The sequence below is a fragment of the Dromiciops gliroides genome, chromosome 2, assembly GCF_019393635.1.
Source record: "Dromiciops gliroides isolate mDroGli1 chromosome 2, mDroGli1.pri, whole genome shotgun sequence".
NCBI classification, from domain to species: domain Eukaryota; kingdom Metazoa; phylum Chordata; class Mammalia; order Microbiotheria; family Microbiotheriidae; genus Dromiciops; species Dromiciops gliroides.
In genome coordinates, this window is record NC_057862.1 from 89,761,851 (window position 1) to 89,785,479 (window position 23,629).

A 23,629-nucleotide genomic window follows, 5' to 3' on the forward strand; every position below is an offset into this window, starting at 1 on the left:
TCTCTCTCTCTCTCTCTCTCTCTCTCTCTCTGTCTCTGTCTCTGTCTCTGTCTCTCTTTTATTTCCTTACTTGGACTTGGGGCCATCCTTGTGAATTATCTTTCTTTTGATGCAATATCCTCCTTTTCCTGACTTGCTTACCCTAATGCTCACTCCTATTGGGAATGCACCCCAGCACTCTTCTTAAGGTGTGGGTGAAAGGAAAGGTTCAAGAAACAAGAGCAGCTGGTGTAATCTAGATAAAGAATTCCAAAATGGAACACCGGACATCCATCCCATCATACCTTCCTCCCCCAAAGCTGATGGCCCATGTGTGTTTGTGTTAGAGCAGTAGGGACCATTAATCTCAATCGACACAAATGTCTTTGAAAACCACCCCCTTAGTCCTTGTAATGATAATACAAGGAGAAAAGACTAACTTGTGTTTCCCAGCCTCTGTTGTATCTTTGGCAACACTTGATTCTTTGGCTCTGACCAAGCACTCACCAAGACTGGTCTCTGCTCACTGCCAAATCCATACATATGCCAGCAGCCTTCCTACTCCTTGGTCACCTCCTATACTCTGGTATAAATAATGTCACTAATTCCTTGCATCAGTTGATCTCATGTGAGGTGGGTGGTCAAGCACCACAGATTTAGAGATGGAAGCTATCTTCAGGAGACATCTAGTCTAACCCCTTCATTTTACAGTTGAGGGAGCAGAGAGATGTTAAGTGACTTATCTAAAGTCACACAACTAATAAGTATAAGAGCCAGGATTTGAACCCAATTCCTTTGACTCCCAATCCAGCAATTTTTCCATTGTACCACTGAGAGAGAACTTCCCACTTCTGGGATACTGTGCTCACTTTTACCTCCCTCCCCGACAGAGCCCTAATTTCTTAACAACTTTTTGCATATGACCCTGATATTTGCACATCCTACCCTTTGACTTCCTAGGTTTAAGATCCTGGGCTCATGCATCCAGTCACCTCTGCCCATCATCCTTGGAGTATTTCAGTCCTGGTTTCCTGCCTTGACCAATGGCTGTTAGCTACCTTCATCCCTACACTGACCCATAGACTTGGGGCAGCTAGGTGGCACAGTGGGTAAAGCACTGGCTCTGAAGTTGGGAGGACCTAAGTTCAAATCTCACTTCTGACACTTATTAGCTGTGTGATTCTGGGCAACTAACTTAATCCTAGTTGTCTTAAATATCCATGGCCATCTCCAGTTGTGCTAATATCTATCTTGCCACTGGACTCAGATGGTTTGGGAGGAGAAGGTGAGGTTGGTGACCTTGCATAGCCCTCCCTCACTTAAATCCACTTCACTGCAAGTCATGACTCTATCATGGTCCTCTTTGAGAACAAAGGACAAACAATAATAACACCTACTCATAGACTCTCAACTGCCCCCCCAATACTTCAAATAAAACACTATCTACAAAAGTGCAATTACTCTATTATAGGGCAATAGTGTGGGGTATATCGTTTATCTTCTAATTGTTTTGCCACTAAATTCTTAGGCTTTTAGACAAACATTTTTTGCAAGCATAAGGCAGGGATGTATATTATGTTCATGTTCTAGTGCACATGCCCTTCTAGGTTGCAAAATGAGAAATAAATCTTTTAATATCTTTGCTTAAAACGATAATCTCTGTAGCCAGGGAAGGAGAAATGACCCATATAGTAGAAGCTCATTATTTTATGATCAGTGTCTCAACTGTAATGAATTTAAAAAGGTGAACATGCCTTAGCTGAGATCTCTTTCAATTCCAGCCAGATAAGAGCCAATCAAGCCTTCAATTCTCAAGGCTAGTTGCGCACAGAGTTTCAAACATTCATCATTTGTTCACACTAGCCAGTTAGTCCTGGCATTCTGACAACTTGCCTCCCATTAAGGATGCTGAGGATTGGACATTGTCAACTTCTACACAAGCAGAGTAGAATATTTGAGTTTATGTATTATAGGGCAAGAAATACTCTTACCTAATGCCTATCTCCTGATACTGAAGTTATGGGACTTGTAAAACATGTTCAGAAGTGCTCCTATTTTTGCAAAATGCCCACAGATCCAATGTCAGGCACTGATATTTCCAGCATTTTTGCAAACACTTATGTATCTCAGTCAACAATACCCGTTTTTCTGCTCTATTATTTTTACCTAGCAGGGCAGAAGTATTCGTGATAACAGGGCTTTGGGAATGCAGGTTTGGAAGCTTGTTGATATTTAGAAGGGCTACAAAACAAAAATCAGATATAGGCCTCGATCTCTTTTCCTCAACAGTTGTTTCTGGGGTACCTATGTTGGGACTATATGATCACAAGTATTATGGATTACATGACAGCCTTCTTTATCTCTTTGATCCTGATTTTTCAGCTGACCCACACACTTTTTAGTATTCTTTGGCTGGATGGTTTGGGACTTCCTTCCTTCCTTCCTTCTTTAATTGGGGTTAAATGACTTGCTCAGAGTCACATAGCTAGGAAGTGTCTGAGGCTGGATTTGAACTCAGGTCCTCTTGACTTCAGAGTCAGTACCCTATCCACTACACCACCTAGCTACCCCTGGGACTTATTTTTGTTTTAAGAATAATTTTAAAACGTTGAAAAAGTAATTAAGGCTTTGAAAAATAGGAAGAAGAGTGGTGTATTAGAATGCTTGATCTCCAATCAGAGGAGACATGTTCAAATCCCATCTCTGATGCTTACTACCTGTGTGACTTGGACAGATTCAATCTTCCTGGTTGTCCATCTCTTCATTTCCAAAACTGAGGAGATTAGACTAGCTGGCCCTTGTATCTTATATACATACATACATACATACATACATACACATACATATATAATATGTAATATTTATGTATTTATGTGTATATGTATATATATACATATGATCCTATGTTAGCAGATTTTTAAAAAATTAACAATAAGAAGTTTCTTTTGAACTGTTATGATAACTGAACTGTTATAATAAAATGCTACGGTTGATATATCTGTACTATGGTAATAATACTAATATTATGCTTATGAATTGCTTTACAGTTTACCAAGTACTCTCCTCATAACAAGTAAAAAATTCTGTTTTAGGGTCCAAAAGTACCTGACTATTTTCTAATCCCAAACCTGAATCAATGGACTGGCCTAATTTAGGCTTAACAAAAGCCCTCACCTGATCTAATCATCCTTGCATCTCTTGTCCTGTGTCACTTGTCCTGTGTCTCTCCTCCCTTTCACGGCTAAACTGCTTGAGAAAGGCACATACCATCATTGCCTCTCCTTCCTTTTCTATCTCTTAATTTCTCAGTGCCTTGATGCTCCAAGGTGAAGATTTCTTCATCTGTATTGGTAAAGAAATTTCTTCTTTGAGAGTTCCCTACATTGATGAACTTAAAGACCCAGGTCCCTTCCTTTCCCCTTAAAAAAGTCAATTTCAAGGACTGATTTTATTCTTCTTGGTCCCACTGATTCCAGAGGATAGAAGTAGGACCAATGACTAGAAAGACACAAGTTTCAACTTAATTTTTAAAAAAAATCATAAGAGTAGGGGCAGCTAGGTGGCGCAGTAGATAGAGCACCGGCCCTGCAGTCAGGAGTACCTGAGTTCAAATCTGGCCTCAGACACTTAACACTTACTAGCTGTGTGACCCTGGGCAAGTCACTTAACCCCAATTGTCTCACTAAAAAAAAAAAATCATAAGAGTTAGAGCTGTGAAAATAGAACAGGCTATCTGAAGAATTACTGGGTTCCCATTATTTACTATAGACTTTTTTTTTGTGCTATGCACAATTGAACAGTCACCTAATTCAGAGGCGTTCATACAATGTTAACCAATCAACAAACATTTTTAAGGGTCTACTATGTGCCAGCAGTGTGCTGAGTACTGGGGATACAAAAGGTGGCAAAACATAGGCCCCACCCTTAAGGAACTTATGATTAAATGGAGGAGACAACATGAAAGCAAATAACAAGCTGTATAATAAGATAAATAGGGGAAAAATAACCAAGGGAAGGCAGTATGATTAAGAGGGCTTGGGGAAAGATTCCTTTAAAAGGGGGGATTTTAGTTGAGACTTCAAGGAAACCAGGGAGGTCAGAACAGAGTGAGGGTAGGAGGAGAACATTGCAGATACAAGAGGATGGCGAGAGAGAATGCCCAGAGCTAAAAGATAGAATGATTGTTCATGGAACAGCCAAGAAGCTAGAGTCATTGGATTAAAGACTATAATATCTTTCAGTATCATCTTGTCCAAGCCTACTATTTTACAAAGGAATAAACTAATACCCAGAGTGGTGAGGTGATTTATAGTTTCAAAGATATAGAACTTTAAGTTCTAGACCCCAGAGGCTAATCCAACCCCCTCCTTTAACAGATGAACAAAGTGAGGGCCAGTAAGGTTGATTTGTCCAAGGTCACAAACACTATTTGAAGTGGGATTTGAACTCAGTTCTTCTGACATTAAAGCCATCATGCCGCCAACACTTCACTATAATCTGGGTAGAATGTTTACCAACTATCTGCAGGTATCTCATAAATCTATGCACCTGAATGAATGATGGGGGTTATTTCTTTACATACATTTGTCTCCAGGGCAATGAGGGTTAAGTGACTTGCCCAAGGTCACATAGCTACTAAGTGTCAAGTGTCTGAGGTCAGATTTGACCTCAAGTCCTCCTGAATCCAGGGCTGGTGCTTTATCCACTGTGCCACCTAGTTGCCCCCTTTTACATACATTCTTGAAACAGCTTAGAGATATATTATGAAGACTGACTGCTAAATTTACATGTACCAGTTGAAAAGGCAGTGAGTAGTAGATTCATCTGATTCATGGAGTGATAATGGGCCATACCTTTATCACAAAAGATGTGCTGTTTTTGCCATGTCCCATCCCCTTGTGTTTTGAGGAAGTGAGACCCTGTGAAAAAAGCAAAGAAATCTTGGCTCAAAGTCTTGACTCTAAGATAAATTATTATCTGTGTGACCTTGGACATACAGTATCACTTCCCTCACTTGGGTATCCTCATCCATTAAATGAGGATGTTGGATTTAATGAACTCTTGGATCCCTCCCAGTCTATGCATCTATGATATATCAACACCAAGAGCTTTTCCATGCAAACAGCAGAGTTTATTTAAGGAAAAGGTCAGCTCAAAAGGGTAGGTGCCAGGTTCCACTAGGTAATACCATTTAGTGACCTATATATTTTTAGTGGAAACCAAAGAAAATGAATCATGTTCCAAATGTCTTTTTTAGCAGAACTCTGCTGGCCTCTGACACCAGCTTTAATAGGTTTTATCACTTGGGAAAATAAATTTCCTTCCTCTCAGCATTGCTTCATTAATATTTGTGAAATAGATCATTCTAAATCTAGTGTATATCTATGCCTCCCCAACCACAGAAGCAAACAACCCCCAATTAGCTGAAAGATTTGATATTCATTTCATAACACCTGTGTAGTATAAACACCTGAAATTCAATCATCAGTCTAGAGTTCTCATTATTGCCCCTCAGATAGCAGGCATCCTTTCTAAATGTCCTATGGGACAGAAAGATGAAATCTTCAATGTAAAAACTCAAATAATTTTATTTCATCTGTCTAAAAATTGCAACAGTTTCTGAGCAGAAGCAATATTGTATATTATGTTCACAGTTGTACCCATAGGAGAGAAATTAGGACACACTAGAGGTGAAGATGCATGTGTTTGCATACATCCAGATTTGTATATATGGGTGCATGTACATGCATGTATGTGTATATATATAGTTCTCAGTGATTTGTAACTTTTTAAAAGAACTGTTACTCCAAATGAAAAACATTCTATAGCCAATTAAAAATGAGGATTTTTTGTAGCATTGATCTTGGTTCCCTGCAATTGACATGTCAGCCTTGGAAGGGACTTAGATTCTCTACTATGACTTCTATGGGTGATAAATGAGCAAACTGAGGCTCAGATAGTGGCAGTGGTTTTTTTTTTGTTTTTGTTTTTGTTTTTTTTTGCAGGGCAATGGGGTTTCAGTGACTTGCCCAGGGTCACACAGCTAGTAAGTGTCTGAGGCTGGGTTTGAACTCAGGTCCTCCTGAATCCAAGGCTAGTGCCTTATCCATTGCGCCACCTAACTGCCCCAGTGGTTTGTTTTTGTTCATATTGCTATTTAATGGCAGAACTGGGACTAAAATAATTACCTTAGAGATGGAAAGGACCTTAGAGGTCATTTGATGAAATGCCTTTATTTTGCCCATGTGGAAGAAGTGACTTGTCCAAGTCATCACAAGTTGTAAACAGCAGAGCCAAGACTGAAGCCCAGGTCATAGGATCACTGCCTCCATCTGTCTTTCCATCATAACTTATGTTCTTTCCTCTTGCTCTGAAGAGAGAGTGAGCTTTAAGGAGGAAGTTATCAACTGTTGTCAAATGCTACAGAAAGCTCAAGTGGAATGAGGACTTTGGGAAGGATGTAGTATATGCCAAGAAAGAAGTAACCGGTGACCTCCAAAAACTCAGGTTCTATGGAATAATGGAGAAGGAAATCAAGCTATTAACTGTAGCAACGAATGGTTAGAAAACAGTGGGGTTTGAAGATATTGGAAATAAAGGAAAAAGAATATGGTAACTAGAGAGGGAAACTGGATCAAGTAAAGGGTTTTATTTTATTATACATACATACATATATATATATATATATATATTTGATGGAGAGAGATATTTGTACAGTCTTCCTCCTTGGAAGTCTTTAAGCAGAGTATGGATGATTATCTGTCAGTTATATTACAGTGGATTGGATTATATGGCCACCTAGGTCTCTTCCAACAATTAAGTTCTTTGGTTCTGTATACAGAAGGGAAGAAGCCAGTGGAGAAGGAGAAATTAAAGATGCTAGACAGGGAAGGTCTAAGTGTGTGAACAACACTAATAATAACAGCTTATGTTTTATTGGGCTTTAATGTTTACAGTATACTTTTCTTACAACAAATTCATGAGAGACAGAGAATATAAATATTACGAACCCCATTTTACAGATGAAGAAACTGAGGATCTAGGAAATTAAATGACATGCCCAGAATCACAGTTAGTTAAATGCTAGAATCAATGCTCTCCTTAATCCAAGATCAACATTCTTAATAGGACACCAACCTTCCTGTAAGATAAGAACCCTTAGCTATTGAGAAGAAATGTTATCTAAGTCACAGGGGAATGAACTAGCCTTATATCCAAAGGACAACTCCAAGTCTGAATTGGTAGATTTAAAGCCAGGTATACTGTGGGTATATAGGTGGTGCCATAGTGCATAGAGACCTGAAGATTTATCTTCCTAAGTCCACATATAGTCTCAGACACTTACTATGTGACCTTGGGAAAGTCACTTAACCCTCTTTGCCTCAGTTTCCTCACCTATAAAATGAGCTGGAGAAGGAAATGGCAAACTATTGCTGTACCTTTGCTAAGAAAAACCCAAATGAGGTCACAGAATCAGACATGACTGAAAAATCACTGAAAAACAACAAAAAAGTACAGTGGTGAAGGCAAGGATAAGGTAGGATGCTCATGGTGTATGACTTTTGTGTTTTCAATAAAGAATGAAATAAACCTGTCAAAATAAGAAAGGGTAGGTGGGATCATGATCTCTGAGAACAGAAAGATGGTTTGGAAGTGAATCAACAAAAGAAATCCAAGGGCTTCTAAGCAAAAGCAAGGACAGTGTGGATTTTTAGTGGGTCTTGTCTTTAGGCCTGTTCATATTTCTTAGGCTCATAAGACCCTATTTCTCCATTAGTACTCTGAGTTGAGGATGATGAACAAGGAAAAAAACCATGAGAATAGAAATGAACAGAATTTCCGAGTTGGCAGGGACTTCAAGAGCCATGTAGTCCAATCCATAACCTAGAGTCTCTACTATGGTATACTCAGGTGGTCATCCCATTTTTGCTGAAAGACCTCCAATGGGGGGGTCTTCTCCCATCCCCCGAACATCCCTGCCCAGGCATCCCATTTCACTTTAGGGGAGCTCTAAGTTTTTCTATATATCAAGTCTAAAATTGCTTTCTTTTCCTTCCTTCCTTTCTACCTAATGCTTCTAGTTCTGCTCTTTGAGATTAAACAAAATGTCTAATTCATCTTTTACCTCACAGCTTTTCTTTTCTAGTATTTGAAGATAGCTATAAAGTACTTCTGAGTTCTCTCTTCCCCAAGCTATATATTCCCTTTTTTCAACTGATTCACATATGGATGTTATCTATCTTGTTATTTTTCTCTGTATTCTATGATATTCACAAATGAAGATAACAGTCCACACAGGGTCGAACCAGGACAAGGCATAGAAAAAATATCACCTTTCTCTTGGACATCATGCCACTTTTACTACAAACTCATTTTATGTTGTTGCTTTTGGTTGTCATATTACACTGCCATCTTGTATCAATTGCCCACTACCTCTCTTATTCCCTATCCCAATTCTTTTTCTTTTTCTTTATTATTTTCTTTCTTTTTTTTTTTTTTGCGGGGCAATGAGGGTTAAGTGACTTGCCCATGGTCGCACAGCTAGTAAGTGTCACCTAGCCACCCCCTATCCCAATTCTTTTTACAGACAAATCACAACTTTTCAGATAAAACCATCTAACCATGCATTCCCTATTTGAATTTAAGTTATTTCTTTCAACACAAGTATAACACTATAAATTTACTGAAATGAAATTTCATCATTAGATTCAGTCCAGTGTTCTAATATGCCAAAGTCTTTTTGGAACTTGATTCTATCATTCAGTGTGTTGGCTATGCCAACCAAAAGTGTGTCATTTGCTAACTTGATAAGGTTAGTGTGTCTGCCATTATCGAAGCCTTTGAATGGATGTTAAATAGCATAAGGACAACTATGGATCCCTGGAGCTTTTCACTGGAAGCCTCTTTCCAAACCAGTACTGACCTTTTAGTGGTTACTCTTGGCTCCCCCCCCCCATTCAATCAATTTCAAATGATAAAGGTTGTTGTGCAGGTGACTGTACAGAGATAGCTAAAGGTCAAGAGGGAGAAGAAAGCCAAGATTCTGAAGATTTGGGAAAAGAAAGAAAAGGAAGAATGACTCTTTTTTCTTTTCTTTCTTTTTTTTTTTTTTTTGCAGGGCAATGAGAGTTAAATGACTTGCCCAGGGTCATACAGCTAGTAAGTGTTAAGTGTCTGAGGCTGGATTTGAACTCAGGTCCTCCTGACTCCAGCGCTGGTGCTCTACCCACTGCACCCCCTAGCTGCCCCTCTTTTTTCTTTTAAAGTCTCAAAAAGAAAAAGGACGAAATGCATAGGACTATATAAACATGTTGAACTCCTTGGGAAAAAATGGTACTACATAAACAACAAAATAATATCCCTAATAATTGTATGAATTCTTAAAGTATTAACATAATGACATGCATCCAGGAAATGCATTCTTGAGCCTTATAAGCATAGGGTATCGGGAAAATGTAAATTTAATTATAAATCACTCCAAGCTTTGTACTGCATGCACTATTTACTCTGTTTTCCAGTTTTACATGCAATTGGGTTATTAAAATGCAATTGCTACTTTCTTTCTAGGGGACCTGAAGCACTCTATTTTTTGCCATGAGCAAAAAATGAGGAAAAATAGAAATAAAGATTATAATAGAAAAAAGTGATATAACATACAATCTAAAATCTTTAAGACAGAAGCAAGTGTGCCACAAAGAAAAGTGATCCAATGAATTTGCCCTGAGATGTCAATGCATTCCTCCAAGGATAACTTTCTCATTTTACCAGTGCCCACCCAGCATGAAGCCAGGAAGGTCCAGCAAGCCCAGGCAGTAAATATTTGTTCAATAATTTTCTTCATCAATCTCTGGGATCAGCAGAATACTTTCAAAGACCCTGGAGTTTACATTAATAAATTGAGATGGTGGCTAATGCAGTTTGTCCCATAAGTAAAGTGGGCAACTAGAATCCAATAATTTCTGAATAGTTGGTTCCTTGTAAGAACTTAGTTACTCTTTGGGGGAGAAACAAAAGGATCTAATACAACCTGACAACCCTATATGCAGTTTGGGCTAAAAGAGACAATAAAGTATAAGGGACTGAAAGAGTACAGAATATGGAATTTAAAGATATGAGTTCAAATTCCATTTGTGGTGATTTACAAGCTGTGGAAATATGGTTAAATCATTTCATCTCTTTGGTGTTGAATGAATGATTTCTGAAATCCCTTTTCCAGCTCTCAATATATGATTTTAGCACAGCTTAGGAAATTCTTGAAATGCTACCCCTTCCAGCTTCTCCCCTTTCATCCCATTTCTTCCTCAAACAGACTCTGGGCCAGAGAAATTTCTGTAGGACACTGATTACTCTAAGCAGACGTCATTGAGGAAACATACCAACTTATTACTCAAAGCTAGTACCACATGGTCGGGTATATTACCACTGCCTTCAAATGTGTGGCCTACCTGCTGAGCTTCCTCTACTCTCTCATCTGCATTCACTCTACTTATCCCCTTCTAATTAGCCAACACTATGTAATTATCAATCCTTGCCCAGTCAATTATCTGATTACCTATAATAACAATCAACAAGACTTTTCCCCAAATGTAATTTGTAAACATCAATTGTACCATTCTCTCTGCAGTTATTGCATTCATTTATATTTTAGTAATTTTTTTCTTAATTGTCAGACTGATAGAAGTTGGAGTGATGGCCTGGGAGTTGGGAAGTCCTGATTTTAAAACCAATCTCTGACTCTGTCTTGTAAGCTCCCAAGCAAGACACTTAACAGTTCTGAGACTCAGTTAATTCTCTAGAATTTATCTTCTAAAACACAGATAGATTCTGCTTTGCTTAAAGAGAGTCCCCACACTAGAGATTCCCCCATTCTCTGTGCCCCAACCACTCTAGAAATCACAGTCCTCATGTTTTTAATTATCTTTATTGTTGACACCCTTCATTATGTTGTATTAAATCTCCTTCCCCTTTGGAAGGTTAGAATCCTCATTTGTAGGCTGTTCTGCCTTCCTGCGGGCACCAGGGACAGAAACACAATCATTATATGAAGAACCTTCCCAAAGAGAGCTCTTTAAGATACAATAGACTGCAATTCATATAGTGAGGGGAATGTTTTCACACTTGAGCTTTTTAGTTATTGAAATGAATGATATTCAGAGTAGACCTGGAAGGAATATTTTCTCTTAGTGTCGAATTCATTGAAATGCTTCCTTCAATGGAAAGAACATTCATTTGGGAAACCAGAAAACTGTGTTCTGCTCTTGACTAGGCCAAAATCAGGGATACAGCTTTGGTCACTTTGTTTTACCTCTCCTGTAAAAGGAGGGAAGTGGAATAGAAGCAATTGGTGTATGTTCCCTAAAGGCAAATTGATTTTTTTTTAAATTTTTAATTTTTTTTATTTTTAGTGAGGCAATTGGGGTTAAGTGACTTGCCCCGGGGTCGCACAGCTAGTAAGTGTTAAATGTCTGAAGCCAGATTCGAACTCAGGTACTCCTGACTCCAGGGCCAGTGCTCTATCTACTGCGCCACCTAGCTAGCCAAATTGAAGTTTGATGTGAGGAAAAGCTTCAGCTTTGGGAGGTTGTGGGGTTCCTCACGCCCATCTGAGAACTTTTAAGCAAAGGCTGGATCACCACTTGTCAGCCAAGTTGTACAGAAAGGGGATTCTTGTGCAGGCATGGGTTAGACAAAGTAACCTCTGAAGCGTCTTCTTACTCTTGGGTTCTGTGATTCTGTTCTTTGATAGATAATGCCAATACAAAGGCATAGAGAAGGAGATGGAGGGTCTGAGGAGTAATAAGAAGGTAAGTTTGGTTAGCCCACAGACTGGATAATAATTTTTAATAAATCTAGAGAGCTAAATTAGTATTAAGTTTTTTTCTCTCTTATTTTTCTCAAATATATGTAAATTTTTTAACATTTATTCATTAATTTATCTGTCCATCCATCTATCTATCTATCTATTTAATTTATTGTATCAAATATTTATTTTATTTTTTCCAGTTACATGTAAAGGTAGTTTTCAACATTCATTTTCATAAGATTTAGAGTTGCAAATTTTTCTCCCTCCCTCCCTTTTATCCCCCCTCCACAAGACAGCAACCAATCTGATATAGGTTATATATGTACAATCCACAAGTGCTCTTTTTATTTAGTCCATGTTCAATTAATATCAGTTCTTTCTCTGGGAGTGAATAGTATGCTTCATCATTAGTCCTTTGGGATTGTCTTGGATCTTTGCATTCCTGAGAGTTGTCAAGTCATTCACAATTGCTCATAGAACAATACTGCTGTCACTATGCACAATGTCTTACCAGTTCTACTCACTTCTTTTTAACATTTATTTTTTAAAATCTTGAGTTTCAAATTCTCTCCCTTTTCCCTCCTTGAGAAGACAAGTAATTTGATATAGATTATATATGTGAAGTCCTGCAAAACATATTTCTACATTAGCCATGTTGCAAAAGAATACATAGATCAACACCCCCCTCCACCACCCCAGAAAAATAAAGTAAAAAAAATGCTTTGATTTGTACTCAAACTCCATCAGTTCTTTCTCTGAAGGTAGATAACATTTTTCATCAAAAGTCCTTCAGAATTGTCTTGGATCATTGTATTGCTGAGAATAGTTAAGTCATTCCCAGTTGATCATCACACAACATAGCTATTATTGTGTATAATGTTCTCCTGGTTGGGCTCATTTTACTTTGCATCACTTCAAATAAGTCTTCACAGGTTCTTCTGAATGCAGCCTGATCATCATTTCTTATAGCAGAATAATATTCCATTATAAACACATTACCACAACTTGACCACCCATTCCCCAGCTGATGGGCATTTCCTCAATATCCAATTCTTTGCCACCAATAAAAGAGACGCTATATATATATTTTTGTAAATATAGATCCTTTGACTTTTCTTTAATCTCTTTGGGCTGCATACCTAGTAGTGGTATGCTGGGTTAAATGGTATGTAGCCCTTTGGGCATAGTTCCAAATTGCTCTCCAGAATGGTTGGATCAGTTCACAACAAGTGTATTAGTGTCCCAATTTTACACATCCTTCCCATAATTTGTCATTTCCCCTTTTTGTCATATTAGCCTATCTAATAAGTTTGAGATGTTACCTCAAAGTTGTTTTATTTGCACTTCTTCAATCAATAATTCTGTGATGTTCTCTATCTCTTGTTTGCTCATAAATTCTTCCCTTATCCATCGTTCTTACAGGTAAAAATTTTCATGCTCCCCTAATTTGCTTATAATATCACTATTTATGTCCCAATCACGTTCCCATTTTGAACTTATTTTGCTTGTTGCTGTTCTTAATTTTCAAAGAGGATAAGTAATATCACCGTAATTAAGTGACTGATAAGGGAGTTGGATTTAAATGAGGCAGAGCTGCACAAAGTCATCAGCCACATTCTTTCAGAGTATTTGAAGTTGAGTGGCAAGACAAAACATCAAAACAATTGGCAATGGCCAGAAATGTAGGGGAGGACCTTGACATCTTCCATGTCTGATCAAGCTTTAAGCACTCCATAGTGCTTGCTTCAACCACATTCATGGCCATTGGAATAAATTGTTCTCATCCACCCATTTCTCTGGGGGAAGTCTTCACATGCTTGGGGTAGACACCTCTCTAAACTCACTGATATATTTGATGCCTGCCAGTTATCCTTAAGTTGGTTTAGCCCATATACCAAGATGGTTTTAGCAGAGTATGGCCACTATACATGCTACAGCTTCTTGGAGTCAGGAAGACCTGAGTTCAAACCTGGACACAGAAACTAGTAGTGTGACCCTAGGTAAGTCTTATCTTGGTAGAAGGTTTGAGAATTTGGTCAATTCCTAGTTTCTGCTAAACTACTTTCCAGTTCTCTGAGAAATTTTTACTTAATAGTATTTTTTCATCAATTATATGTAAAGATACTTTTCAACATTCATTTTTATAAGATTTTCAGTTCCAAATTTTTCTCCCTACTTCCTGGCCTCTCCACTGCTGAAGACAGTAAGAAATATGATATAGATTATACACATAAAATAATGTTAAACATATCTCCACATTAGTCATGTTGTGAAAAAAAGAAGCAGAACCAAAGGGTAAAACCATGAGAAAGAAAAAAAGCAAACAAAAAACAAAAGTGAAAACAATACGCTGCAATTTGCATTCAGACTCCATAGTTCTTTCATTGGAAGTAGATAGCATTTTTCATCTAAGTCCTTTAGAATTGTCCCGGATAATTGTCTTGATCAGAATAGTGAAGTCCTTCACAGCTGATTATCTTTACAGTATTGATGTTATTGTGTACAAGGTCCTTCTGGTTCTGCTCACTTTATTTTTCATTGGTTCATATGAGTCTTTTCAGGTTCTCCTGAAATCTGCCTTCTCGTTGTTTCTTATAGCACAATAATATTCTATTACATTCATATATCAAAACTTGTTCAGCCATTCCCCAGGTGATGTGCATTCCCATAATTTTCAATTCTTTGCTACCACAAAAAGAGCTACTATAAATATTTTTCTACATGTGGGTCCTTTTCCCTTTTTTATTATATCTGTTTCTCAGTAATTTTTATCAAATTGTCCCAGAAGCTTGGATCTTTTGGTTAATCAAACATGAGACTACTATTGTGTATTGTGTACCTAACCTATTCCACTGATCCACCTCTCTATTTCTTAGCCAGTACCAGATTGTTTGCAGGTTACTTGGTTGTAATCCTAGCTCCTTTGCCTCCTGGACTCTCTATCACATTCTAAGCCTTCTGATCCTTTAATGTGGAAGTTGTTAAATCTTATATTATCCTAAATGTACCTCTACAATATTTGAACTGTTTCTGGCTTCTTGTAATATTTTCTTCTTGATCCTGGAGCTCTGGAATTTGACTATAATATTCCTGGGAGTTTTCATTTTTTTATCTTTCAGGAGGTGATTGGTGTATTCTTTTAATTTTTATTTTACCCTCTGCTTCTAGGATAGTGGGGCAATTTCCCTCAATTTCTTGAAATATTATCTCTAAGATATTTTTTTGATCATGGCTTCCAGGTAGTCCAATAATTTTTAACTTATGTCTTCTGTGTCTACTTTCCAGGTCAGCTGTTTTTCCAATGAGGTATTTCCTATTTTCTTCTATTTTTTCATTCTTTTGATTTTGTTTTACTGTTTCTTGATGTCCCATCAAGTCATTAGATTTTATTTGCTTGATTTTCATTTTTAAAGAATTATTTTCTTCAATGGGTTTTGTACCTCCTTTTCCATTTGGCCAATTCTACTTTTTAAGGGATTCTTTTCTTCTGGGAAATTTTGCACTTAAAAAAAAAACTTTGGCTAATTCTCCTTTTTAAGGAGTACTTCTCTTTAGTCAATTTTTGTGCCTCTTTTACCATTTGGACAATTTTGTTTTTCAGGGTGTTATTTTCCTCAGTACTTTATGGGCCTCTTTTACTAAGCTGTTGACTCCACATTTTTTTTTTTGCATTACTCTCATTTCTTTTTTCCAATTTTTCCTCTACTTTTTTAATTTGATTTTTAAAAATCTTTTTTAGCTCTTCAGGAATTATTGTTGGTCTTATTTTTGCTTCATTTGTTTTTCTTTGAGGCTTTGTTCATAGCTGTTTTGACGTCTTTGCCCTCTTCTGAGTTTGCTTCTTGTCCTTCCCTGTCATCATAGTAACTTTTAATGATCAGTTTCTTTTTTCATTGTTTGCTCATTTTTTTCTGGCCTACTTCTTGACTTTTAACTTTACTTTAAAGTTGGGATCTGTTCCTGGGGTTGGCAGGGCGCTGTCCCAAGCTTTAGGTTTTTCATGCTGCTGTTTTGGGGGCTAGTTGTGTGGACTGACTGGTAAGTTTCCTATGCTTCCAAGGTGGTATGATCTAAGGAGAGGTTGTTACCCTGTAGCCATTAGCAAACTCCTCTTAGCCATGGAACTGTGACCAGGTCTCCTGCAGTTGTAAACATTAGTGCTCCTTTATGCCTTAGAACGAAGACCAGGACCCCCATTCCTTTGTGAGCAACCACAAGCACTCTTCTCTGCCCCGTAACTGTGACCAAGACCCCTGCTCCCCTGAGGCAACAAATGGTATTGCTACTCTTTGCCCTGGAATTGCATGTAGGCAATGCAACGGAGTCTTGTACACAGTGCCAGCAAAGGGTCCCCTCTAACTGCTGATCAGCTGTCTGACCCCTTTACCATCTGTGGGGTTGAGAGCACCCAAAGCTGCTTCTGCTGAGCTGCCTCCAAGCTTTGCTCCTGGCATTGCCAGTGCCTGGCCTCACTGCACTCCAATCCCAACCACAAGCCAGTGAGACAGATTCCTCTTGCCTACCTCCTCAGTTGTTGTGGGTTTAACAATTGTTTCACACCAATCTTTTGTTGATTCTAGGCCTTCAGAATTTGGTTTGAAACATTTAACTATAAAGTTCCTTAGAGGAGAATTTAGGAGAGCTCCAGTGAGTTCCTGTCTCTATTCTTCCATCTGGGATGAAGTTTTAAAGCATTTTCAAAGCCAAATTGCAGGGCTTATATGTGACTTTACAGGTAATAGGCAGCCACTGAAGTTTGATGAGTCACACATAGGAAGTACTTAATAAATACTTATTGGCTGATTGATAGAGTAAAGACTTGGTCAGACCCGCCCTTTAGAAAAGTCACTTTGGCAATTATGTAGAGAATGAATGGGAGTGGGAGACATTTGAGGTAGGTAGAATACTCAGGAAGTAATTTCTGTGGGCCAGGGTTAGATGATATGAGCCTTTGAACTAGGGTGGTGGCCAAGTCAGTGGATAGTGGAACCCTCCCACATTTGTTAAGCAAATCAGATGAGATATTATTTTAAAGAGCTTAGCATAGTGCCTGCTACATAATAAGTGCTTAATAAATGTGTGTTTTCTTCCATTTTCCTAGAAGGGGATGGATGTGAGAAAGAAACTGAAAAAATTGAAATAGAAATATTTGACAGCTAAATTGGATATGTGGGAGTGAGAATAAGGATTCAAGAATGATAAGAAGGGGGGCAGCTAGATGGTGCAGTAAATAGAGCACCAGCCAGGAGTCAGGAGATGCTGAGTTCAATTTTGGCCTCAGATACTTACTAGTTGTGTGACTCTGGGCAAGTCACTTATCCACATATGGCTCAAAAAAAAAAAAAGACTGACAAGAAGGTTGCAAACTTGTATGACTAGAAAAATGGTGATAGCAAATGAATTGGGAAGTTTGAAAGAAGAATGGGTATGGGAAAAAAGAAGATGAATGAGTTTTATTTTGAACATGTACTTGAGATGCCTATGGGATAAGTTTGAAGTGTTCATCAGGCATTTGGTAAGTTCAGATGATAGGACAGTTAGGTGTTGAAGTGGATGGAGTGCCAGGCCTGGAACACTCATCTTCCTGAATTCAAATCTAGCCTCAGACACTTATTAGTTGTGTGACCCTTTTCAAATCACTTTACCCTGTTTGCCTGTTTCCTCAACTATAAAATGAGCTGGAGAAGAAAATGTCAAATCAATCTAGTATCTTTGTCAAGAAAACCCAAAATGAGGTCACAAAGAGTCAGGCATGACTGGAAAAAATGACTGAATGACAACAAGCTCAGAAGAAGAGACTATGGTAGATCTGGGAGTCATTTGTATAAATAAGAAGATATGGGAACCATTTTATAAAAGTGTAGGGAGAGGAGAGAAGAGGTCCCAGAACAGAGCCTTGGGCTATAGCCATAGTTTATGGGCATGATCGGTAAAATAATACTGAAAAGAAGTATGAGAAGGTTATTGGAGATGTAGGAGAAAAATGGGAGAGGGCTTGTATGAAAACCCAGACAGGAGGACATAGCAAGAGAAGATAGCCAGTAGTGTCTATTGCTGCAAGGCTCAAGGAAGATGAAGACTGATAAAAGGGCATTTGATTTTGCAATTAGAAGGTTATTTCAGAGAATGACATTTGAGAGGAGTGATAAAAGTAGGAAGCTTGGTTATAAATTTATGAGAAGTGAAAAAAATTATGAAAAGTAAATGAGAGGAGAAGTGTATTAGTGAAGGTGGATAGATTTTGCTAGGAGTTGGGCTGATAAAGAGACTATTTTTCTTTTAAGTTTATATCTTGGTATCTAGCCGAGTTCCTGGCACAAAGTAGGTGCTTAATAAATGTGTGTTGATTGATATCTAAAATCCTCATCTCAACTAATCTGTGAATAATGCAGTGGGGAAAAATGTGGAATTTGGAACAGAAAATTTAATTTTGAATTCCAGACCTTTACTTTCCTTTACTTACTGCCTATGTGAACTTTTCTGGGTTTCAATTTTCTCCATTTATAAAATGGGGAGCTTGGACTACATTAGTGATTCCTAGCCTGTGGGCTCTAGACCCTGAGGGGCAGAGAACAGAATTATTGCAAGGGATCCTTGAATTTGTGTGTACAGCAAACACTGTTATTTTTATCTCTATTTGGCAAACAAGCTTTCTGTAAACTGAGCAGTGTTTAGAGAACTCAGGTGACCTCTAAGTTCTCTCCCAGAATTTTAAGAATCTACGTTAAAGGCCCAACTTTTGAAGATAGTGTTAAATTGTGTAAGATAGGAACTTGGGGGGGTTGATATTTTAATTTTTAAAAAATTTTTCCTTTTTTTTCTTTTTTGATATTGTCTAACAGAAATATTAATTTGAAAAATGTTAGTAGAATATAATCTCAATTTAATGGCATTTATTCCTCAGTTTCTTTCTATTGTTGTATTCATGCAAATTTCAATAGGAAGTGATCCCTTGCACATTGATATGGTGTAAGCAAATTTAACCCACAGTTTTAGTGTGGGTCTTGACACTGATAGGTTCTTGCAGATACCTAAGTTCTAAAAACTGTCAATGAATCTCACAAAGGAGTATGAAACTATGGATCCAAAACTTGGGTTCAAAGCCTAGATTTGTTGTAAACCACTTGTATGACCTTGGGCAAAACATTCCAGCTCTTTGAATCTCGGTTTCTCTCTTTATAAAATGAGGGAGTTGGATCGGAAGGTCTTGGAGGCCTCTACCTCTGACTCTATGATGCTGTGAATACTTCTGTGTATGTGGGAGACAAGGTTATCCCCTTACTTTTTTCAGGATACATTTCATGCTTATGTCTTTATAACAGGTCAGTACCAATGAGAGTCTCTGACCATTGCCCTAAAATGAGCAGCAGTTTTTTATGGTTTTGCCTTCAGTGAAGAAACACAATGAAGAAATTACAAAGACTATGTGAGCCTATGGCAAAAACTTGTGAATTGACTAAAAATTATTTTCTTAAAAATAAGTGTGTTTTGAATCCAGATAGTGATTTGGCTTTAATTTTTTTTCTCTCTTAATAGTAATAATTCCTGGATTTATAGAATGGGTACCCTGTATTATAATTCATTTTCAGGTTACCTGAATGCCTTTTTGGTTACCCAATTTAGGGCTGATTCTTTGTCTAGAATTGGGTTTAAGACTTCTTGCCTTACAATAAACTAGGTCCCGAGAAGCCTGCTTTAGAAAGCAACTGAAGCACCTATTTCTAGTTTGTGAACAAAGCTCAAAGTCTATCTATAGATCTCTGTCTCTCCCATTGTGGTTGCTAGGTACCTACTGAAAGCAGTGTAGAAACACTTAAAATTGACAAATCTATAGCTTCAGGGTTGAACTATGTGAATTGCTGTTAGTTGAAACATGTGAACACCTGAGGAAGCTAATATGGAATTGAGTGCATTGGTTCTCTGCAGCTGAGTTCAAGGTACGGGTCTACTGTGAAATTCCTTGGACTTTTTTCGGTTTCAACTTAAATAGCTTTTACCAACTTTGGCTTGGGCTCTGTTAACCATAAACCTTTAGAGACTATCACATTTTAGATCAATTCCTTCTTAAACCCAGACACTGAAGTTCTGTATATAAACTGTATTTGGGAACTTTGCTTGTTAGTCAGACTTTGACCACTAAAATCCCTCACAGGATAGTATTAAAATGGTCATGATATCAAAGTATCTGATATGGAAACATTTTTTGTTTTTGTTTTTGGTGGTGGTGGTTGTGAATGACTGAACAATGTAATTTGAGTTAGCAAAGACAGGAGTAAAAGCCAGAAACTTTTTGTTTTGTAACCATTTTATTTTGGAGTAGATCTGTGATTTAATTGGTAAAGGAGACACCCAGGGAGGAATTCCCTTTAGCAATGTGGGCCTCTGTATCTAATATATTCTTAGGGGTCCTGAGACCCTCAAAGATTAAGTGACTTCTCCAGGGTCACTATGTGTAGGAGACAGGTTTTGAATCTAGCTCTTCCTAAATCTCAGGAGAAATTTTAATCATTATACCATGTTGGCTCTGTGAATATAATCCTGCTTCCATTCAAGCTTGGGTTGGTTTTTGCATGCTGCTGAATTTATGGAAGAAGATGACTCCTGATTGATGAAATGAATTCGTAATACAATTCTGTGTACCTATGTAAGAAACTTAATGAGATAGTCCCACATACTTTTAGGGAGAGATTAAAATTTATAACAGTAAGAGAAATTTCCCAACTGATAAATAGTCTAAGGATATGAATAGGTAGTTCTTAAGGGAAGAAACCCAGGCCAAAAATGGTCATATTAAGAAATACTCTAAATCACTAATAGGTAGAGGAAAGCAAATTAAACCAATTATATTATGAGTCCATCACAGTGGCAAAGATGACAAAAAGCAAGAAACATAAATATTGAAGAGACTATGGGTAATCAGGTGCATGCTTGGTAGATCTATGAATGGATACAACCATTCTGAAAAACAATTTGGAATTATACATGAAAAATTACTTAATAGTCCATGCCCTTTGACCCAGCTCTACCAGTCTTTAGTCTATATCCCCAAAAAAGATAAAAGAAAAAATGGTCCTATATGTACAAAAATATATCTGCTGTTTTTGTGGTGGCAGAAATTCCCTGGAAACTAAAGGGATGCCCTTTAATTGAGTAATGAAGAAATATGTTGTTTTCTATGAATGAAATATAAGAAATATTATGGTGTAAGAAATAAAGAACTAGATAACTTCAAAAAGACATGGAAAGATTTACATGAACTGATGCAGAGTGATGTGAGCAGAACCAGGAGAACACTATATACTGTAATATTCATATAAAAATGAACAATCCTGAATACTTTTGTAAACTGATGAAGAATGCAAAGAACAGAACCAGGAGAACAATTTTATATAACACTGTAAAAACAAATAATTTTGAAAATTGTAAGAAATATAATAAATACAATGACCATTCATGGGCCCATAATGAAACATGCTATTACAGAAAGGTGAAGAATTTAGGGTGCAGAATGAGACATACATTTTTGTATACAGCTATTGAGGGAATTTGTTTTGCTTGACTATGAATATATATTATAAAAAATTTATTTTTCTTCCCCCCACCATGAAATGAGAGCAGGAGGGAATGAAAATAGATTTCTTTTTTGGTTAAAAAAAATTAAAAGGTAGTGGGGGTTACTATAGAGTGGAGTGTTTCACGCCCTTTCAGATGAAATTGCAGTATTTTGAGGTCTCCCAGTTTTACTTTTGTGCCTTTCACAAATTGGGAATAATCTGTAAATGCTTGTAACAAAGAAACAACACCTCAATAAAATTTTTATTATTTTTTTAGCAAAGAAAAAATTCAGCAATCATCTCCCAAAAAGAAACTTCAAAATGTTATAACCCAAATCTACCGTTTTTAGGTAAAAAGAAAAAACCCTGCAGTCAGAAGAATTTAAAAACCAAGCCTCCCCCCATAATAAGGATTATATAAGACCTGACAATTTCTCACAAAAATTAAAGGAGATCCTGAAATATGATATTCCGAAAGACAAAAGATATAGGTTTGCAACCAACAGTGTTATTCTGCTAAATTGATTATATTCTCATAGAGAGAAAAATGGGTCTTTAATGGAATAGAGGACTTTCATGCATTTTTTTTTTTGGTGGAGCAAAGAGGGTTAAGTGACCTGCCCAGGGTCACACAGCTAGTAAGTATCAAGTGTCTGAGGGCTTTACCCACTGTGCCACCTAGATGCCCCCCCAAAAAAACAACTTTAAAAGACTTATGAACTCTGATGGAGTCATTAATGAATTATGTCTCCAGAGGAACCACAATGGAATATATTACTGACTGCCTGGCAGAAAAGTAATGGACCTAAGGTCTCAAGAGACAAACATATTTGGACATGGCCACTGTGTGGATTTCTTTTGCTTGACTATGCTTATTTATTACAATGGTTTTGTTTGATTTTTCTTTTATTTTGTATGGGGAGGTTGGGAGGAAAAGGAGGTAACAATAGTGATGGAAAACAAAATAAGAAACAATAAAAAAGGAAGATCATTGACATATTCTTTAAAGTACATGAAGGAATAGAGAAGGAAGTTCAGAAGGGAATGTAGAAAGCAGGAAAACTTTGAAAGTTAAAGGCGGAATTTATTACATGTTTTACAAAAAGCAAGTGGTATAGAATAGAGATTCAGTTTTATATACAATCCACTTTTGCTTTCTGTTTGTGTATAGAAACACCATCCTGTTGTTTATTAAGTTCCGACCTAAAAAAATAACAAGGAATAAGAATAGCCAAAAAATTCATTGTTACTCAATAAGACATTTAATAAAAGAAGTGCCTAATATACATCCAATACTTCCATATAGTGAAGAGATTACTGGAATTGGGTTCAGCAAGGTTTGGGTTTCAATTTTTGTTAGGAACTTTGTTAGGTGTGGGGTACACTGCAAGTCACTAAAATTCTCCAAGCCTCAGTTTTCTCAACTGTAAAACAGAGAAAATAATACCTGCAATATCCACTCCACACAGCTGTTATAGGTCCCCTTCCTGGTCAACGTCAATGATCTTACATTCCCCCAAGCATATCGCCTGCTAGCCAGCTTTAGGTAATGAGCTTTTTCAGACTTAGCTAGACTGGTGCCTAGGGAGGGGACAGCCACACAATATGTTAAGAGACCCATTCTCAAAGCCTTTCCAATTTGGTGCACACTACTGGCAGAGCCTCTGAACATCCAGAAAGGCATGTCATCATGAGGCATCAGGTAGGACTTCATTGGCGAGTAAATAGGGAAGGGAGGGAAAGAAAAAGAATTTAAATCAAAAGTGTTGTTGGATTACACCAACTGGTTAGCTGTCCAAGACTGACTGAATCATTGGCTCTTTTAATGGTTTAAAGAACCTGGCGAGTCAATTCAACCAAAACCCAGAGATTAGTTACATGCATAGACACAGCCAAGAGGAGCTAAAGGCACTGTGGGTGAAAGGGGCCATGCTTGCACTGCCTTTGCAAGGATCTGGATCCTCAACAAATACTTTATGAGAAGATCTTGCTGGCTGCTTTCAACTTGACAAACCTGGTCCTACATCACTGATGAAGTTTCTGACACATGCTAATGAACAAAGATGGAAAGAATCCCTTTCTTAGAAAAAAAAAAACTGTCATTCCCACTAGGATGCTCTTTATATATGCTGCTGCCTACCCAGGCGGGTTTTGTTCAAGAGATTTAAGCCTGTCATTGCCCTGTCACTCAGGCTCTGCAGTTGCTTTTGACAAAAATAAAATGTTTTCCATGCCACAGAAGGCAAAAACAATTAGCTGATGATCCTCTCCCTGCCATAAGCAGCCACACATT

At 37.6% G+C, this 23,629-nt stretch overlaps 1 protein-coding gene across 1 annotated transcript in view; it reads right to left on the bottom strand.

The window, feature by feature from the left end:
* LOC122738335 (protein disulfide-isomerase-like) overlaps positions 1–23,050 on the bottom strand; it is a 39,728-nt gene extending 16,678 nt beyond the window's left edge. The window contains exon 1 of the mRNA XM_043980386.1: positions 22,847–23,050. Within this exon, the coding sequence (XP_043836321.1) occupies positions 22,847–23,050 (204 nt within the window). The remainder of the gene's footprint in view (positions 1–22,846) is intronic.
* Between the last annotated feature and the right edge of the window lie 579 nt (positions 23,051–23,629).